The sequence below is a fragment of the Haemorhous mexicanus genome, chromosome 2, assembly GCF_027477595.1.
Source record: "Haemorhous mexicanus isolate bHaeMex1 chromosome 2, bHaeMex1.pri, whole genome shotgun sequence".
NCBI classification, from domain to species: Eukaryota; Metazoa; Chordata; class Aves; order Passeriformes; family Fringillidae; genus Haemorhous; species Haemorhous mexicanus.
The window spans coordinates 90,621,063-90,641,707 of record NC_082342.1 but is presented as its reverse complement, the minus strand read 5'-3'; the positions used below and the strand labels follow the sequence as shown (position 1 = coordinate 90,641,707).

The 20,645-nt window shown below is 42.6% G+C and overlaps 1 protein-coding gene and 1 long non-coding RNA gene across 2 annotated transcripts in view; one reads left to right on the top strand and one right to left on the bottom strand.

Annotated features, from left to right (window-relative positions):
- ATP10A (ATPase phospholipid transporting 10A (putative)) overlaps positions 1-16,923 on the bottom strand; it is a 110,082-nt gene extending 93,159 nt beyond the window's left edge. Inside the window, exon 1 of the mRNA XM_059839447.1 lies at positions 16,169-16,923. Coding sequence (XP_059695430.1) covers positions 16,169-16,611 — 443 coding nt within the window. The 5' untranslated portion in view covers positions 16,612-16,923. The remainder of the gene's footprint in view (positions 1-16,168) is intronic.
- Positions 16,337-20,645, top strand: part of LOC132323794 (uncharacterized) — a 41,656-nt gene continuing 37,347 nt past the window's right edge. Inside the window, exon 1 of the long non-coding RNA XR_009485433.1 lies at positions 16,337-16,478. This is a non-coding gene — a long non-coding RNA (uncharacterized LOC132323794). The remainder of the gene's footprint in view (positions 16,479-20,645) is intronic.

Sequence of the window (20,645 nt, the reverse complement as noted above, 5' to 3'; positions counted from 1 at the left end):
CAGTGTGAAGGACTACAAGTTTAGTGGGACTGGATGCCTAATACCCAAATGGCTTAAGACTTGCAAGAGAAATCTCAGGTTGATCTAGGTGGTTTCAGTGAACACCAAGCAACTTCAACAGTATAAACAAAGTTTGGCTGGTGGAAACAGAGGCTAATTTATGCCCTAATCTCACGCTCTCTGTGAATCCCAGCTTTCCCTCTGAGCAGATATTCATGTTCAAGTCATTTATTTTGCTGCACATAATTAGAGAATGGTTTAGACTGGAAAGGATCTTCAAAGACAAGCTAGTCCAACCTCTCAGCTGTGGGCAGGGATGCCTTCAACTGAACCAGGCTGCTTAAAGCCCCATCCAGCCTGGCCTTGAACACTTCCAGGGATGGGGCACCCACAGCTTCTCTGGGCAACCTGTTCCAGTGACTCACCACCATTAAAGAATCTCTTCTTAATGTCCAATCTAATCTTGGAGTTTAAAACTGTTGCATAGTCCAACCCCAGGGAAGGTAAGTGAACACTGAATTTGGCTTAGTGTTTCCGTCACTGATCAGCACCTTCTTCAAACAAGTTTTCCAAAACCACTCCCCCCTGTTTTCAGGCTGATGGTGGATCCTCATGCCTGGGTGTTTGCAGAACTCCTCATTACCTAGAGTTAAAACCTGTAAGACTATTGCATGAGAAAAGTTTCTCAACTCCTGAAATATTTTCAGAATAAACATTCTAGAGACAGTTTCAGTATTACCCTTTTTGCTTTGAAGTCTTTTTTTATTTGACCTTTGGAACAAATATTTCACAGGATTATTTGTAGCTAAGGAACATGATGGAGAACTTGAAATATTCTCTCTTTCTGCCTGTAATTTTTTACTGTACATACGTTTTTATTCTGAATTGCACCTCCACTTCCAAAGTGTTCCATCTCTACCAGCTGGCAACTGTTATTGTGCAGTAACATTTCTTCAGTAAAGAGGCATTTCTGAAGTGCTTATTTCTGCACATGGCACCTCCAAATATTTTGCTTTGTCTTAACTAAATGCCCACCTTTTTTTTCTGGGGTGCCTGACAATGCCCTTCTAACTTTTTTTTTAATTTCAGAGTTTCCCTAAGGATTGTGGGAGAAGTACAATAATGATAATCCATTTACCACAGTAGTGTTGATACTCATCTGGCCCTTACAGATGGTAGATACAGATTTCTTTATAACTGAAACTGTAATTTTCCCATAACCTATTTGCTACTCCATTTGAAACGGTTGTGAAATCAAATCACAACCCAAAAATCTAAGGAAAAAAAAAACAACAAACCAGATATTTTCGCATAAGATAGCAGATTTGAATATTGCTGAAATGAGAAAATCAAAACTGTGAACTCTCGTTCAGCTTTAAGGGGAATCAAACCACAATAAAGACCTCTTTTAAAAGCTCTTCCTCAAACTGCAAAAACTCTGTGAAATAAATAATGGTTTTCCCATTTTGAGGACTATGACTTTGACTCACAGGAAGGGTCCTGCAACTTGCCTTTTGAAGACCAAGAGGAGACCTGGTGACTCCCTGTAAGTGTCTTTAAGATTCAACACTGTCCTCTTTCCAAAAACGATTGCCAAATCCTTTCAGCAATTCATCAAGACACTAGACCAAACAAGAAAAGGAAAAAAAGGGCAGGAGGGAACACGTTTCTTGCTCAACTGGGTTACTTAAAAGTGTTCTGGGTGAACAGGAAGGACACAGTAAGCACATCTTCATTCACTGATCCCCTTGAAGCTCTGACTTGGAGGGAGGATATAGCTTGCCTTGGGACTGCTGATTTCTGCATACAGGTGATGCTCCCACATTGCTGCCAGGAGAGTTAATGTGCTTGTGAGGTGAAATTAATTTGTCATGATATAGAAAAGTGTCCATCAAAAAAGAAATCAAGGGTTGGATGTAAATCAAAACCCCAGAGCCCTAGTTTACTCCCAGGGCTCATTTCAAGACCCAGATATAAAGCACTAAAAATTAATTTTACTGATATTAGAGGCTGGAACCACATTTGTCTTTTCCTTAGCTTTTAGTTTATCTTAACATCAGTCTTAAGGGGCCTTATCTTAACATCAGTCTTAAGGGGCCTAATCAAATTTTGCATATTTTTCTTCAACTTCCATAGCTGATCTCTACAGTGCTAACTAAAAAGCCACTGGTTTTTCAATCTTGCAGATACAATGTCTTGTTCTTCCCAAAGCAGCTGGGAAGAAGCATTCTGTTTGTGAAAACATGTAAACAGAAAACAAACTCAAGAATTCTGATGCAAAAAATAACTTGTTTTGGCAAGTTAAAGTATTTTGTGCGTGTGTATCTGCAAGGTGTTGGTAGCAAAGCTAATTTCTAGTTCATCCAAAATATTGTAGAAGAACAACCAAAACAGAATACAAAACCCCCCCCAAATACCAGTGCTTGCCAAGTGGTGGGAAAACAAAACAACACAAAACAAACCTACCGGTAGCAAAAAAATATTTACTTCCCAGCATCTAAAGTTATTATGGGCATTAGAGAGCATTTAGGAAAATGCCTTTTAAAAAATCACTGAAGTGTTATTTTAATAACTTGAAACAGGAGACAGACTCACTGCTACTGATGCATGAAGTTTGGCTCTGTTCTTCCTTCTCCTAGCAGGTTGAATTAAGGACTGCCCGTACCACCCTTGCAGACTGATCTCTTTGTCAACCATCAGCCCTCTCTGTGCCAAGAGAGTTCAAAACACAACTTTGAGAAGTGCCTCTCTTGGAAATGTAAAACCAGGACCAAATGTTTGAGCTGGCCAAAGAATAATCCCAGGATATGACAAAAATAGTGGATTTCCAATTTCTTGGCTGTTGTGTGTTGCCTATCTTCAATACCATGAAAACACTGGTTATTTTGACCATCAGCTTCTGGACACTAAGGCCTGTGGAAAAAAGACCTACCTCTGCTATTTTATCATGGCTCCCCAAAAGTGGCTGTTTGCTGTCTATTGCTCAGAGATTTCTTGATATAGTGCAGCTATGCAAAAAGACAGCTGTCCCAGCATGCAAACTGCTAACTTGCTATGTGTGAAGCCACACTTTCTCTTGACAACAAACTACTGTCACCTTGGCCATTTTCTCTCATACCTACCCTGTTGTAAAGCACCCTACTGATGTGTAAAAAACACCCTCTGCTTCCTTACAGAGAAAAAAACTATGACTACACTTATATGCATTTAAAGACTTATTAAACTCCCAATTATATTTTTTAATACTTTCTCAGTCCAAGGACTGTTGATTTCATGGTGCTATATACAGCTGTAAGCATGGCAACCTCAATATTTCTACTTGATTGGTGTATGCAAACCAGACCCAGAGAGTCTTCTGAGGTGCAAAATAATCCTGAAACTCCAGTTGGAGACTTTTGAACCAAGGGCTGTACAGTGAGCTTTCCTCTCCAAGCAGTGTGACTGTGCCAAGGCGTTCCGCATCTCACGCTGGCTGTCAATGCTTACTGAGCAGCTCAGCTGTGCTCATCAGAGGTATTCTGTGCAGGGCTGTGCCCACACCAACACAGCAGCCTGCTGCAGCACCCATGCAGACCTGCAGGGTGGAATGAATGTGCCTCTGAGTTCCCCACACAAATCACCAGGGACTGCCCCTACAATAGAGACAGATGCACACAGGCATCGAGTGTGAAAGCCAGTGATGTTTAAGGCCATGGGAGGTGATCCTGTAAATCATAAGGAAGGTCTGACTTGCAAAAAGTGTCTTATTTCTGAAAGCCAGGTAAAAACTCATGGTTCAAATAGAGTTCTCCTGCAGACTTCTTGCAGGGATAACATTACTCTGGAATATGAGCTGCCTACGCTGCTGTGACATGAACAGGTAACTTTTTTGAAGCTTCATAAAACTCCTAAGAATGTTGTGCTGTGTTCCTAAGAATTCAACAGCAGCTTTTCCACTTAAGTTCTCAGTAAAAATGAATTAAGATGGCAGAAATATGATATAAGGATAACAACTTGCAGTAGCACTTGCTTACATCTGCTTCACTTGAATATCTTAAGCTTATAGCCAGCTTGTTTCATTTGCTTTTCAACCCTGAATCATCAGTCTCCTGGTAATTTGGTATCTGCTGATGTAGCAAATCACACTTATTATCTGTGTGCGTCTTAAAAAGAAAAGGACTGTTTGACAGGATTTTATTTCATAAAATTGACTTTCTAATCCAAAGTTATTAGGGAAATAGTGCTGCATTAACTGCCAGATACATGGTTTGCTATCCATTTGGTCACAGTTAAATTGAAATAACCCCTCCAAACTAAGCAGAGTCATGTAATTTGTATATGCATTTACTGAACATTTTTTTCTTAATGGGTTTTATCAGTCTAAGGACAATAAATCAGAGGAGGGTGCAGGGTTGTCCTCACCAGCTGTGCCGCATCCAGACACAGAAAATGTTAGTCATGTGAATTTGGCCATGTTTGAGCTGAGAAACCCTGCTAAGAGACAGGACAGCAGTAATGACCCAAATTGCTTCCAGAGCAGCAAGCACCTCTGCATGGGGCTCTGAGGGTGTTGAGATACACCAGCTGGGACAGCCGTGATTCGTGCTCAATGTGTGCTGCATAAACACACCTTTCACAGCTGACAGTTTTAAGAACTGGCACTTGTAACCAGCTGTGTAAGAAGTCACACTTAAAAGAACTTGACAAACCTCTTCTTCTGTGTTTTGCCTCTTATTTGAGTTAGACTTGGGCAAAGAGATGCAGAGACTAAGGTTTCTAAATACCTGGTGCATATTGCACATCACCTTAGAGCTCCCATTAACCATGGACAGGTGTAAAGTAATTACAGCACAGTAATAAAAGTTACAGAAAACACTGACTGGGAACCTCTCCTGCACAGACTGTGTTTTCATATTGTCTATGCTCTCAGTGGAATATCTGCTGTGGAATCTAACTGGAGCTCATGAGTTACAAGCGCAGGTCAGAAAGGAGTTAGACATCAGTGAGGACATATCCCAAAGATTTCTTGGGCATAGGGGATGTATGCTCAGTAACTGGAAGAATAAAAACTGTGCTCCCAAGTGCTCACCAATCAGGTTTGCATCTAATTTGTACACTGCTAAACTACCAGGGACAAAGGATCACAGGTCTTGACCACTTCTGTGTCTACATTTGGTTGTCTTTCTATACTTCCTACCAGTGGTAAAGAGTATGCCTTGTAGTTTTCTTGCTGGAAACTTTTTGCTAGGGTGCCGCACCGTCAACTCAGGCATGCTTTCTGCAAATGCAAATAGTGGTTAAAAAACCAAACCAAAACAAAAAAAACACCCAAACTTGAAAACCTCTCTAGAAGTTGCCAGATAGGAGAGCTGAAGGGAATGTTATTATGACTAAGAGTCTGAATTCCATGCACAAAACAGCTATTTCTAGTGATAAAACATAAAGGTTAAACAACTAAGGACAAGACTGCCAGATGTAAAATGGAAAGTTTCCAATTTAGGAGCAGCAGAGGAAGAACATGAATTAATATGGAAAGACCAAATTAGCATTATAAAAATCCTCTGAGCCAAACCAAATGCCATTGAAAATAAACTCAGGAACTCTCCCCCTTTTCTGCTCCCTGCATTCCAAGGAGGATTGAATTTAGAACAACCATAGGGAATTTTAGGGAAATCTTACACTTAAATGTAGAGCAAAGGCTTTAAAACTTAGAGACTGTATATGCTTCAAAAACACTATTAATCATTCCAGATTCTTCTTCAGTACTGCTGTTTAAAAGGAAATAAGTATTTTGGACATAAATTTTTTTATTAGTTTTATCTTTAGTGAAATTGGTAAAGATCAGACTGATTCTTCAACAGTTTTGAAACTGGGGTATTAAATGATAATTTCTACTTTTTATTAACTGGAAGAAAAAACCAAATACACACACACACACACAAAAACCCCAATAAAATAAAAACCACATTAACAACCAAACACTTTGCAAATGAAAAAAATCCACTGGTTGTTGGGTTTCTGACCTAGATTACATTTCAGTGCTAGCTTTGTTAGCTCTACATGCAGAGATACACTGTCAGTCTGGGTGTCCTGCACTGCAATATTCTTTGCAGATGGCTCTTACTGGTTTCACACACACTTTTGGGGCATGAGCTGGCAGGTATCAGTCCACTGTGGTATTCCTCAAACTGAAGATATGTCGGGGATTGTTCAGTCCATATAAGTCTATTACAGACTTTAAATTGGACTCCTGGAACCTAGCAGACTGAACATCAGTACTGCTAGACTGATGGCTGGCTCAGCTGTGGTACACCTTTTCTGTTGAGCCTGAATTTAAGAAAGCTCCCACAGGATCTGACAGCAAGAAGAGCTTCCACACAGCCAGGATCCACAAAAAAGCAGAAACGCAGGAAACTACACTGAAGATAAATGAGGGATATATGTAAGAGAAAACTGATAGGATTCAGGATATTTAAGCCTAAAAGGATCAGGAAGAGCAGAGTGTCAAATGCTGCAATTAGATGAACAGATTTCAGGACTCTGAAGATAGCAAACAGTGGCATGATGTCTTATGCCACTGCACCTCTTTTATGGCTCCATGGTATATCTGCAAGAGCCTGGGTTCCTGTATTGATGGACCCTGAAATTTGAGCATAGAAATTGGTAACCACAGGTAAGTCAGCAGTACTCAAAATTAGGAGAACAATTTTGCCATTGATCCCTCTGATTCAATCCCTGATCACCCAGCAATATCACCTGCAAGTCTGAACACCTGAACCTATTGGGCAAAACCCAGAAGCCTTATCTGATATTTATGAGACACCTGACAATGAAGCCCCACTTTCATTCTAGTAGCATCCCTGATTATGTCAAACACACAACAGCCCTCTGAATTTTAGAAATTAAAAAACAAATAAGATCCCCAAAATACCAAGATACCCTACAATATGAGGACAGTCTGGAAAACTCCAAACATTGCAGAAATGCAGATATAATCAGTCATTCAAAGAAGAAAATTATTCATTGACAACATCTAATCTTATATTTTTTCTCAACACTGTGATACATTTCACGGGTATGAACAATAAGTTAATGGCTACTGCTGAAGGCAAAACGTGGCAGGAGATGAAACAGTGGATATTTGGTTAGTCCCTTCACCTGACAGGTGAACTTACTCACATCTATGACTCTCAAATAATAGTTCTTAAATAAATCATTAAGTATATTGATCAGGATAAGCTACTTACTCCTCTACAGCCAAAAAAATCATATGGAGTGTTAATTGAGAGAAAGTAAAATCTATCCCCTCTAAGTTTACTAATGGGATTCATCTCACCTTAGCTGTGTAAGTGACCATCTAGTTAGCTTCACCTGTATCACCACTGGAGAGTGGTAAGAACCTCTTGATTCAAACTTACCTAAGGCAAGTGTCTCAAATAAGCTGGAAAGATTTCCCCTTCCATCCTGAAACCATTCAATGCTCTCCATCCACAGATTTTGGCATAAGCATAGATGATATGGTCAGACTGGACATGTACCTTTTAGCTAAAAGACACGTGAAAAGAATCTCACCTCATGTTCCAGAAAGAATAATACAAATTCCTTTAGGAAAGGCCCTTTAGGAAAGGCCCTTGTCAGGTCAGAGAGAACCTAACTAGCATTTAAGAGAGCTTCTTGCAAGGGAGCTACAATCATTGGCTCACTGCTGTTTACAGGGGAAGCAACTACTGGCATTTGCAGAAGAGTCAAGATGCAAATCAGTGGCTCTCTTGGGAAATAGGTACGCCAGTCCATGCTTCTCTGATAAAACTGGAACGTAGGACTGTGAAGGAAGGAAGATCCACATGGTCTCAAACATGCAGATAAAATCAATATATGCCTTTATTCTGGTAAATGGTGTAAGATCAGGCTTTAGCTTCACAGCTCTGCAGTTATACAGCAGAGGGAAGTATAGCAAGGAGAAGCTGGCAATGAGAATCCTAAAAAGGGAGAAAAAGAAAATAAAAGAATCATCCAAAACTCCAAATGTAAGTGCAGGCCAATTCAAAAATAGGGCACTACAACTGCAGGATCAAACTTAGGAGGATTATACTTGATTTCTTATAATCTGCTTTCACCCAAAACAGGTTACATCTTCCTAACATAATTAATGAACTTTCTGCATCTCTAAGGGTTCGGCTGCTAATCTACCCACTAAAATTTCAAAATTTGTTCACTGGCAAATTTTCTGAGGCATCTTATTCCATGTCTAATATTGAGAACATACTCACAGATGTATTAAGGTGACTGCTGTTCTGACCTTCCTGTGTTAGCATCAATATTTTGGGAGATTTCACAAAAACTTTTTCCCAGTGACTTGCTAGTGAACGCATAAAATCAGCTAACATGACCCAAACAGGCATATTCAGGTTGCTACTGGAAGGTGGGAAGGTGAACAGACAGGAGCTGAGGATATAGGTATATGGCTGTGAGACCCAGAAAAAGTCCAGGAAGCATAAGATAATACACAAAGATAAAAGACCACTGCTTACAAAAGCTGTCACTTCATAGTGGACTTTCTCTTTTTATTCAAAAAGTCAGAACTAAAACCTCCATGAAAAATACAGAAATACCAAATATTCTGCAGTAGTGCTCACACACTTAGTGTTGATGTGGCAGCACAAACATGTAAGAACTGAAGTCAGTTATAACTCAAGGAGTTAAACTCTTCCTTGAGGTAGGTCACTATTTCCAGACAACCAGAACATAAAAACAAAACAAGTGACCTCCATGCCTGTTAAAATAAATCTCCAGTAGAGGCTGGGTTTATAAAATGACTGGGCATGATTCAAATGTTGGCCACTGAACTGAAGACTGAACTGAAGACTGAACTGAAGAGTGGCCTACTTGTCACTCTTGAGAAATTGTGGTCAGACAAAATAGCACTGGAGATGGAAGATGTTTCCTACCCTCAAAAACACGTGCCTTGCCAGTTCAGGACTGTCCTTCAACCAGTGTGGCCTGAAGGACGTGGGCTAACCATGGCAGAGATGTTCACCTGCAACTGCTCTGAAACAGAGTTAAAATATTGCTCCTGTTGGAGCAAAGAACTAGATGGTAGTTTGACAGCTCCAAAGGGGTCGATTATCCCCAGCAGCCCACAGGACAGAACACCCTCTTAGCTGGGTGGCTAGCCTGGCATGGACAGGCTATGTATCTGTATCCTTGAAAGAGCAAAAAAGAGAAAGATGTTCCTCTCAGCTCACATCTGACAGGCACTGTAAGCTCTTACTTTGAAGCCCCCTCACTCCCACTTCCTGTACAGAAAGCAAAGATTAAACCAATTCGCTCAGAAACACACAGGTCATTTCCAACTAAATCTGAGGTTTGCTTTATCTGATTTTTCAGAATCAAAGATATATTTGGAAATGTACATTTCCTCAGTTGATCCCAATGTTGGGGCTATTCAAGCTCCTCCTTTGCATTTCTTCTCCCCTGCATACCACCACTAGCTCCTGCTTAGGAGAATCTATAAGCTAGCATATTTCACAAGTATGCTTTCATTGTGGCTGAATTTTGGCAGTGAGTCAACTCTGTGCTTGATGTGCAACAGAGGAAGCTGCTGCCCATAACTACCAAATTTACACATGAGAGGCAACTGTCCTTGTTTTTAGCAGGCTCCTCACTTTATGCCATTCCCTGAAATGCACTCTGCCTGGTCCATTGCATAGAGACTCTGTCTTGCTTCTGCATTCTGGCAAGACAAAGTGAGGCAGTGCTGGTGGGCACAAATCCAGTTCCTGCTGTGGATCTCTTCTGGGTGCAAACATGACTGGCTGCTACCACAGCCACATTAGTGGCAACTCCCAAAGTAAGAACACTAAGGCTGAAGGTAAGCCATGGAAGCTGGTTCACCTCCACAACTATGTGAAGTGAAAGAAATTGTTCTGCTTTTCACGAACTTAATTGCTTTCAATATATGCAATTGCTAAAACCAAGACTGCACAGCATAAATCCTGCAAACTGGATGTAATCCTGAAGCTGTGCACTTGGCTTCTCAGTTGCATTGACCTTACTGTGTCCATACACAAAAGCACCACATTCCCAAAAGGCCTGGTGCTGCAGGGAAACAGAAGAGGTACCCCTGGGACTGCTCTTGCATAGAGTAACTACCCCACAAATTGGAAGCATGTTGGATTACATAGCAGAGAGATGTGTCACTTGAACTTCTCCTGGTGCTGAGTCAAGGTAAGCAACTTGCCCATCCATAAGGGTTGTATAAACCTGGAGCAGATACCTGTAAAAGTCTTGCCCAGTGACAGGGACCTTTCTTTCTCTAATTACAACTTCTGGAGGACTGATCTGCTTGTGAGAGGAATGTCCTGGCTAAGTTATGCCATACTAGCTAGTAAGCAGTTTCATAAATATTGATTTTTGCATGGCTGTCAAGGGTTTCAATTCTGGTTTTCAGTTCTCCTGACTACGTGACATATGGAGGGTGGAATCACAGTACCAGGCAAAGTTTAACAGTACATGCAATTCTTTTCTCTTGTGTATTTTCTTTGGAAATGCACTCTGACAGAATCAAATAGAGCTGTTATTCTTTGGCCACCTCTAACAATAATCATGGTCTCAAGTTAATAAAGACACACAACAGCAAGGAGATCTGCACACAAGGTGGCCACCTATAATTCTGGGCTGTGGTCTGCTTAGCACAAGAGATTATGGTGTCTCTCCAGAGGGGCAGCGTGTAACAACAGAAATTTATTTGAGGACATCACCAGGTCTTTCAGCAGAGATTAACAGCATCTTCTTTGGCAGTCAGCCAGAGGCATGTGAAACAGCCTACAACAGCTCTCATGACATCCAATACAAATGAAAGAGCTTAGCAACAAGAGTCAAGCATTTTTCTTTTCCAATAAAGAAGCTCAGGCACTTAGAAAATTTACCCTACACTGAACAGCAAATAAACTGCATACATACATTTGGACAGAGAGATGGGTTCTCCTGTGCATTCCAGCTGGCTACATCTCAGAAGATTAGCACAGACATCCCTTGCTACTTGGATAAACTCTACTGCAGAAAAAAACTGCTCCCTATCAGTCTAACAGAGGAGCCTCTACTACATCGCCCACTGAGTTTATTCACTGCCATCCTGGCTCAAACTGAAGTGAACACAAAGACACAGTAAGATGAACAGAGATGCATCTTTCTGATACTCAAGGCAGGAACACTGACTTCAACAGATTCAGGCCACTACTTCCTGCTTTCAGCTCTTTTGCATCAAATTCACTCAAAAAGGAAACTGAGTAATCCCAGGTAGTTTCCTTTTGAATCGTATCTAGTGACATGTGTATTCTGGAAGGGAGACAAGCTTGTTTCTTCTACTGTCTTCTTCTTCTTATCTGCCAGCACATTTTGGGACAAGAAGCTGCTCCTGACTATGGTAGTAGTGGGAGATAAAACCTAATTTGACTGGTGTTGCCAACAAAATAAGGCACCTAAGAGTGAAGGGCTTGCAAGCAAGTAATCATCTGGCAATTTTTGAGGCCATGAGTGGGATCTACTGTGCCTTTGTGAGGATTTAGTAATATTACTGTATCTTTTTCCTCCAAGGCTGATATTACTTTCACAGGTGGGCTGGCAAAGGGAAGAAGGGACTGTATTTTTAAGATTATAGGAAATGTTGCCCACATCAAACTCTCTGCTCTCCACCCCTTCAGTTTTGCAGAAAGAAATTAACATTTAATGTAAAACAGCCTGCTTTGATAGCTGTCTGAATGCCCCATTAAACTTTTTCCACACCTCAGGAGTGACAAGTATCCGGTCATAAATTGCAATTTTTCATGGATTTTCTAAGTCACAGGTTGATACAAGAAGCAGTTATCACTCTCTGATCAGTATGTAGAGGTATTACACTCTTTAGCAGTACTCTTCAATGGACACAGCAAGAGTTAAAGAATAGATTTAAAAAGCAAAGCCCTTTGGTTTTGAACATATGGCTCCTAGAAAAATGTTAGCAGAGATTATCTCACCAGCACAGCCCTGAGACAGCAATAAAATGTAATTCTGTGATGGACAAGTGCCATTATTTGTCATGATTGTAGTTATCACTATTCATCTTCTATTTACATGTCATGTAAACATATACCATATTTTGTAACAGCACACTGAAATCAAAGCTTCTGCCCCAGTGACAAATTCAGTTATATCAAATATTTAACAGCAGACATTTACATGTGCCATCCACAACTTCAATGGAGCCAGTGAGCACTGGAGGACATAACTGCAAAGAAAAACATCACCCTTCCATCCTCCCAAGTCCAAGGTAGTAACACAGATTTCACTCTTAGGATTACAAATTTGTAATCTCCAGTCTTCAACCTCAATCCATGGGTGATAGAAATGAGGAAGAGGAACAAAGAGAGGAGACTAAGGTAATCACAGGTTTGCAAAAACAATTTTCTGCAGGCTAGGCTCTAATGCTTTTGTAACTTCCATGCATTTAAATCAACTAAGAGTTTTGGCTGTCATCCAGCATTCCTAGCTTAAGCATCTGTACAGAATTGAAATTCTAGGTGACCTGTGAAGCCATTCTCCTAAAGTAAGTGCCTCATTTCCTCTGCATCGCCAAATGAGAGAGGTGCCCTAAAGGCCTCTGGAGAGAGGCCCTACTAGCTCCTCTTGGCTAAGAAATCTTCCTCAAAACTCTGCCTGCTCTTATAGACAGACCTGCAAAGTCCATCACAGAGCAACACAAGTCAGCAATTCTCCTGTGTGTTTCACTCCTCGACATAAGCTGCCAATTCAAACTCAATAGCTTCTTTCAATCTATTCAAATCAGGTCTTTTCCTTTTCCCTCTGACTCTAGAAAGCAATAATCTTCTGAGGTATTTTCCACTCTCCACAACATCCAGGATTCCTAAATGAAAACTGTCTTCTTTCTGTCAAAACAAGTTGCATTGCTCTTCAACTTCTTACTTTAGGTTGCATCATCCTTTGCTGTTTTGTTGTCTCATAAGTGTTGCCAACTCTGAGCCACGGAGTCATTGATTCTGAGTGGCTGTATGAGAACAGGTCATCTGAGTCCACTGGGCAGGCAGGAGGAAGAAGGCCAGCTGTCAAGCAGTCAGCAGAGCAGAGAACAGTATTTTCCCCCAGACCAGTTCTTGACATGATCTGCCTGTGCAGGCTGTGCCAGAGCACCAGGCAGTGGATACTGCTGGAGTTGTGTACAACCTCCTCCTGATGAGCTGCCCTTGGCTCTGCCTAGCCCTGCATTCTCTCTGTCCTGTAGCTTTTGCATCACTAAATGCTGCCTGTATCTAACAGAGGACAGGTACTTCAGCAGCCAGGAAAGCATGTATGGATTATACATAAAAAGGATACACAGCAGAACACACAGTATCCAACCTGAATCTTTACTTGGTGACTAAACAACATGGAACATGAAACAGAGGGCTTTTCTCTTCTACTGAAGCAAAAGTCCCCGTCTCCATTTGCTGACTTATTCAATTCAATGTTATGTTGTTGCAGAGTTTGAATGCTGCAGTCTGTATTTGAGGTGGCTGTAGCAGCTGTATGGAAGGCTGGCAGGAAAGGGAGCCCATCACAGCAGAGTCCTGGAACTCAGACACATCCCATCCTGCAGAAGGCCTCTTTCCAAGCTATGAATGACTAACCAGCAAGAGTTACTGCTCCCTGACAGTGCTAGGGCAACACAGGACTGCAGCAGTGTTCATCAACCTACAGCAGCATTTCTATCGAGGACACCATTTGCATCAAAGTCTGCCCCTATCACAAGGAAGTGGCAAGTAGGGGGAGGGAGAGACAGTCTGGTTTGCTCTAAAGGTAGTTAAACTGATAAGGGATCAGCATTAAATCCATCTGAAGAGAAAGCTGTCATTTATTACTTCCTTATGTGACACGATTCAACATTTTTACAGAAACAAAGAGACTAAGGAAACAAAGTAAAAGTCAGGATCAATCCCTTGTGTTTCTCCTGGCATGACACCTCTCTAGGAAAACAGCTTTTCTGAACTCACGCCCAGCAACTTCAATGACCTTGATACAAATCTCTCAATCTTGGTACCCTGTCACACGAGTTTGCAAGAATCTTAGCTCTTATCTGCAGAAGTAGCAAGTTTCTAGTCTCATCTCGCTCACTGGAGCTGGAGGGTATTTAAAAAGGTGACTTGGTGGAGTTTATAAAAAGCTACAAAAGAACAAAAAGTGGGCAGATTAAAAACATGTCAGCAAATTACTTTAACCACATGTTTTGATTGTATTTTTTAATTGTGGGAGGGAAGCCTTCCCTAGGGACTGCTGGAAGGTGAAAATAGTTGAGCTGCTGCTGGGGACCACGCTTCTGTTGCAGGCTGTAAGCACACAGCCTTCAGGTCTGCATCCAGCCAGAAAGCTGTGTCTGAATAGGTAACAGAGCTCTCACACTTCCATGTTTTCTGCCCCACAGGGATTTAGCTGACATGGGCCTTTGATGCCAATGCAAAGGAAAACCACTCCCAAATTAATCTGTGTAAGTGTCGCTCAGCAGCAATCTGAACTCTGCAGTAAAAGGAGCAATTCTGACTTACTCTGTAAAAGCACAAGCATGACAAAGGGTAGTGCACTTAGCTGGGACTCACAGTGATACTAACATCAAAGGTACACCTTTTCTCACAGTCACGTCTACTTTTTGGCAACAGAGATGGATTGGAAAATTGCGGGGGGAAAACATTCCAGAATTAATATCCCAGTACTGGTATTTGTTAATATTTTAAACATCTTCTGCACTGGACACTTTGTGCTTTTCAACCTAGGAGACACAAGAGCTTCTTTCTAAGCTGATTTAGTTTGGAAAAGGCTAGATTAACCATCCTTATTATCACTGTTTTACTTTCTGCATGAATAGCCCCTTACAAGACCTTCTGCAATCAATCTTCCTCAACATCAGGAGTGTTCAGAGTTCTACAGACAAGCAAGGCACTAGACACAGGCACAGGTTAGCAGTAACTACGTGTGTGACTTCACTGGGTGGATTTTGGTTTTGTTTACAGAAATAAGGCCATTTAACTTATGTTTTCATGCACACATATCTACTGGTGGAGGAAGATCCCTGGGTGAGATTTCTTATGTGATACCACCTGTGAAATAACAAGCTGAGCCTGCTGATGTTGGAAATGCAGCCTTTTCTGAGTTCTTTTTCAGTGTATTTTTTTTTCTCACGCCTTTCCTGCAATAGGAGAGTTGCTCTCTGTCTCATGCTTACGTCAGCCCAGAAGACCCTCCCAGACAGTCTGTGGAATCTGAGTGTAAGTTTCTTGGCACGTGTTTAATTTCTTTTAGACTTAGAAGCATCAGAAATGAAACTGAATCTGCTTTCTCAGAAAATATATTCTTCTCTCATTCCCCAGGATACCTTAGCCTTACACTACTAGGAGATGACTGGCACTTGGAGGAAAGCAAACCAAAAATTTTGTAAAACTGGCTTCTAAGCACATAAATGTTGATGCAAAAGTAATTTCAGTCTGATTTACAAACAGTAAGGCAGTGCTCTAAATGTATTGCCCAGATCATTAGAAAAACTTATTCTGAGAGACATAAGTGACCTAATGCTCCATCACGAGCACTGGGAAATAGCAGTCACAGGGAATGATGACACTTGGGATGATATATTAAAAACATTCGCTTAAAAGTAAATGTTCAGTGGAAAGACTGGCTCATTCTTTAGAAAAGCAAAGTCTGAGTTCACTAATTTCGTGTCATGAAATCTCACACACCTAACTGAAATTCAGAAGCTTCTGGCCTCTATCCTTCCTTCACTCATTGAAGATTTAATAGCAGACTGTGTGAGTTCTCGTGTTATTATAATGAAATTAATGCCTGAAAGTATACACGAGTGTAATTTACTGCACACACTGGGAAGCGTTTGCGTAAAGTGATTTACTGGCAGACCCCACCGGTCAGAGCGGATTCACTTTCACCTGTAGGTACAGGACTGTATGAACTCCCGCAGTTCTGAGCTAAGAGTTGGGAGACACCAGTTCCATGAGAACTGGAAGTTTCTTTGCACTTAAAGTGGAGACGAAAGCCCTGGTTCAGTGGACCTGCTCAGTGCCCTGCGTCCTGTGAGAGCTGGTGCCAGGCGGGACCCCAGCGCTGTCGGCCGCCAGGGCGCTGCCTTGCCGTGCCCTCACCCGCCCTGCCTCACCTGCTGTACACCAGGCACTCCATGTGGTTGATCTCCTTGTCGGAGCGGTAGCGGCTGTAATCCTCCCAGAGGTCCTTGATGGCGGTGACCGCCAAGATGAAGAGCACGGGGGCCAAGGCCAGCTCCGGCTGGAAGGCATTGACGGCTGGCACGAAGTTGAGGAGGGCGATGAACACAAAGTAGACGTTGGCCAGGCGGTGGAACTGCTCGAAGAGGTTCTTGGGCAGGAAGGACAGTGCCGTGTACTTGGTGGTCTTGAGCCGGTTGCAGGCCAGGACCGTCCCCTTGGACTTCTCCGGCTCGGCCTCAGGTAACAGCAGGCTGGAGCGCACCAGTCGCGTCTTACTCTCCTTCTTCTTCCTCCGCCTCCTCTTCCTCTGCCTCTCCTTCCCCTCCGGCAGCACCTGGGGTGCTCCCTCTCCTCCCGCCGTGCCCTGGGACATCGCTGCCGCCCCGGTGTCCGACCCGGGCTGGGCGGGCAGCTCCCACGGGCAGGCACGGCCCTAAGTTATCATCCTCCGCCGCCCGCCACGGCTCTCCTTTCCTCTTCCCCTCCGGGGGCGGGCGGGGGGAGGAGGGCTCTCTCGAACCCGCTCCTAGCCGCTCTGTCGGGACGTCTCTCGCTTTCTCCTCCTCCTCCTGGCCGGGGAGGGGACGTGGGCAGGCGGGGAGCCGAGCCCTCCTGCCGCGGGCCTCTCCCCGTCCCGGGCGCGGGGGATGTGGGGGCCGCCGTCCCGTGGCCGGGCGCGGGCAGGGCCGGGGGAGCGGGAAACGGGAGCGGCCCTTCCGCGCACAGCCTGCCCCGAGCGCCGGCCCGGCCCGCCGCACACACCCGGAGCACACTTCAGCGGCGGCTTTTGGCTTTGAGTTGCGTGTGGGACGGGGAAAGAGGTTCGAGCGGGGAAAGAGAAAATTCCCGCTGAAGCGTCGGCGCTGCGCGCTGGCCCTTATCCATGGTGCCCCAGCAGCAGCTGGTGGGAGTTTTTACCAGCTGACTCACGGCGAAACACTCCACTTTCTGCCCGAATCCGTGTGCCACGTTGATACCCATCCTCGTGCTAGAGAACAACATCTGCCTGCTCTTCACGTCTGTCTGGTACACCGGCGCTGTTGGTAGCGGCCATGGTGCCTGGGACAGCCCCGCAGGTGGGAACCAGAAAAATGAGGTTTCCGATGGAAAGCATTCGGCACCGCCACCTCCGCACACGCCCTGGCAGCGGTGTGCTGTAACGCACGTTTGCCTCTGTGGATTTTCCTATTCCCTCGTGGTAGGGTAGGTCTTACCAGCAAGGACTGGAACACTGGAAAATGCCAATCTCTTGCTCTGTGGTTTACGCTCTGTGCTTTCTGGAGAAAGATACAGTTATGGGTCATGATGGATAGACAAGAAATACAGAAGAGAAGATAATTTAGATTGAAAGATTTAGTCTAAAATCACAAGTGAACAGATGTAGTAAATAAATGCAGAGATTTAAAAAACACATAATAAGAGAATAATTAAATGTTTTCTACTAGGTGTGACATCAGTCTTTACTGCATGGCTTTAGGTTGGGATTTAAGAGCAAACCCTTTAGATATGGGATTCCGCAGGCAGCATGAAAGGCTGCCACAGATCACTCCAGGCTGTGTCTAACCTGTAGCACAGATGCATTTTATGGGGGGACCCTTGGTCCTGATCCTGTGATATCCCAAGGTGGGATCATACTGAGTACAAATGCAAGCCCTTCATAGCTGTCAGCATGTTTCTTGTTGTCACAGAAAATAGGCATAGAGTATAAACATCTAGTCTTGATATGAGATCAGGTCAGGACAGTACTGGGGCATTTTCTGGGAAAGTACCTAGTCCCACAACTCAGATGCTGCCATGGCAAATTCCATGAAGCTCAAGAAGTGAAAGCCATTACTGGAGCCTCACAGATTGTATGTGCTGCTGTATTTTCATCGTTCCTTCTCCCATTTGCACTATGTTTGCAATTGCTCTTTGAAGTGTCCAGTGAATTAGGAGCCCTTTTCAGCCCCTGAGGCACTATGTAAGTGCTAGTTCAGCCCATGACCTGGCACTGGTACTGTGTGAAGCCACAAACCCTTTATTAATCCTGCTGTCTACTCTTATAATGCTACTTCAAACTTAGCAGGGATTTCCTGGGTTTCTCAGCTCTTGGAATATAGACACAACAAGGTTTTAGTTAGTGCACAGGGAAAAGGGAAAATTGGCCTATTTTGGTTTTGTTTGTTTGTTTTTTGTTTGTTTTTTTTTTTTCCAAAGTCTGCTCCTTTGTTGATAAGGGAAAAGTACAAAATGTTAAGAGGAAAAAAAAAAGACAAATATAAAAATCCCTCCTAATTTCAATTTTCAGTGGGTTTTTTTTTTTTGTTTGTTTGTTTGTTTGCTTACACTTGGGTTAACTTAAAGGGGAAGCTGGAATGAACAAGCATCCTTTTTCGTGCTTTGGAAATGCTGCAATGGGATGAGGAGGACATTTTATCATTGTGCAATATTCCCATAAACTGAGCTTCATCCATCCAAGGGCTCCTTGCAGGCAGCAGCAGATACCCCAAAAAGTAAATTGCTGGGTTTTTTGCCACTGGCCTGCCAGCTACTGCAACCCACTATTTTGTAGGTCTCTGGTTCATCCCAGGCCTCCAGGAGATGAAACACTGTTCAGGCTTCATTTTTCCTCTAGATGGCCTTCCAACTTGTTTACGCAGGGTAGACGAGAAGCAACAGTAATATTTGTTCCTTTCTCTTACCAAAGCATCCCCTCCTAGAATAAACTGTTCATATCTTTATCAATGCCAGGTGACTCACCTGGCATTCCAGGTATACTCAAATGTCATGAGTATAGCACATCTGAGTGGAAAGATGGTGTGCACACAAGTGTTGTGGAGTAGTGAGAGCCTGTGCTGGGAGGAGAAGTAAGCCAGTTGCTCAGTCACTGAATCCACCACATAAAAATGATGGGTAGATCATCAAAAAATGGTGTCTAGATCAGGTTTAGCAGTGCATATTCAGCAAACTTTCAGTAACTGAAAGTAAATTAAGGGTTAGATATTCAGTAACATTAAACTTTCAAACAGAGTGCTCAAGTCAAGGTAAAAGACAATTCTCACATTTCCCTTAAGCTACTTGTTTAAGGAAGACACCTGTGCAAGTTTGGAGGGCCTAACCTGGGATGCTATTTAAGGATACCACTTACACCTAGTGGTATTGGCCAAACCTGTGACACCAGATATCCCAAAATTTTCAGTTACAATCCCACAATTATAAGAAATGGTCTATAAGTCAATGCGCTAGACTTTAAAACCTGTTTTTCTTGCATAGTTTTGGACTGCTCAGGATTCACATTTGCAAGATTTCTTTTGGAACAGAATAACAGGAGAGAAATTTAAAGATATTGAACAGATGCTGAAAGTTTTTATGTAATTCCCATGAGCTGAGTTTTACAAACAGATATAACAGCAGAAAGATAATAAACAGTTGGGTGGGAGCCTCTGAAAAATTATGCATTTGTTTGCCAAATTGTTTATTTAAAAACAATTTAAAGCCTTTTAATTTGAGTATGTATTGGCAGAGTTAAGTGCCACCCTTGGAAATTTTCACTATAAAATAAAAGTAGAAAGTATGCCACACCCCACTGGTCCAGAGCTAAAAAGCTCTTCTCCTGTCATTGACGAGGACTTTCTTTGTTGTTAATAAATTGCTTTTTAACTGATACAGGCAAGCTAAAGTATTGCAAGGCAGTGCCATGTGGAAAGGATGTGGCACCCCTCTGCTTTCTGTGTAGTCACATGAGGAAACCAATAATCTGGATATTTGTACTAAAACCTGACAAAATGTAATCTGTGATAAATAAAAACAAGAGTTAACCTTACTTCAAAAAGCCTTTAAAAGCTAATGTTTGTTAGTCTTTTCTAGCCAAAAATTTTGTCAATTTAGACACTCCCAAGAATTTAGTCTTTCCTTTCCATTTACAAATAAAACTTTGCAGAAACGGTTTGAGAAAGCACGAATATTTGTATCTAAACTCATTTCTGACCTCTCCCTGCCCACACAGTTCAAGTATGTGAGGTTGGAATAAGAGGCAGGCAGGCAGCAAATTCAGCTTTCAACTGGTACAAAATACACATGCACAAGTCTGGCTTTAGCTTTTGAGTACAAAAGGACAAGTATGTTGCTTTTGTTGTCACCTGCAGTACACCTGCATCTCCTTTTTATGGAGTCTTCTGGAGGAAAGAAGGTGAAAACAAATTTGCTATAAATCATTCTGGATGATTCATGGATCCTACAAAGTATCACCCTCAAGAAACAGAAGCAAACTGTTTTGAAAAGCCAGAGAAGCCAAGAGCCAAAGACTAGATTTACCAGATAACCTGAACTAAAATGTGGACTCTTTACTGTTTTTTCAGGGTCATTGGAGTGAAGCACTAAACCCAGGGGATGTCTGCAGATTGCTCTGTGCTCTATTTGCTCCCAGCA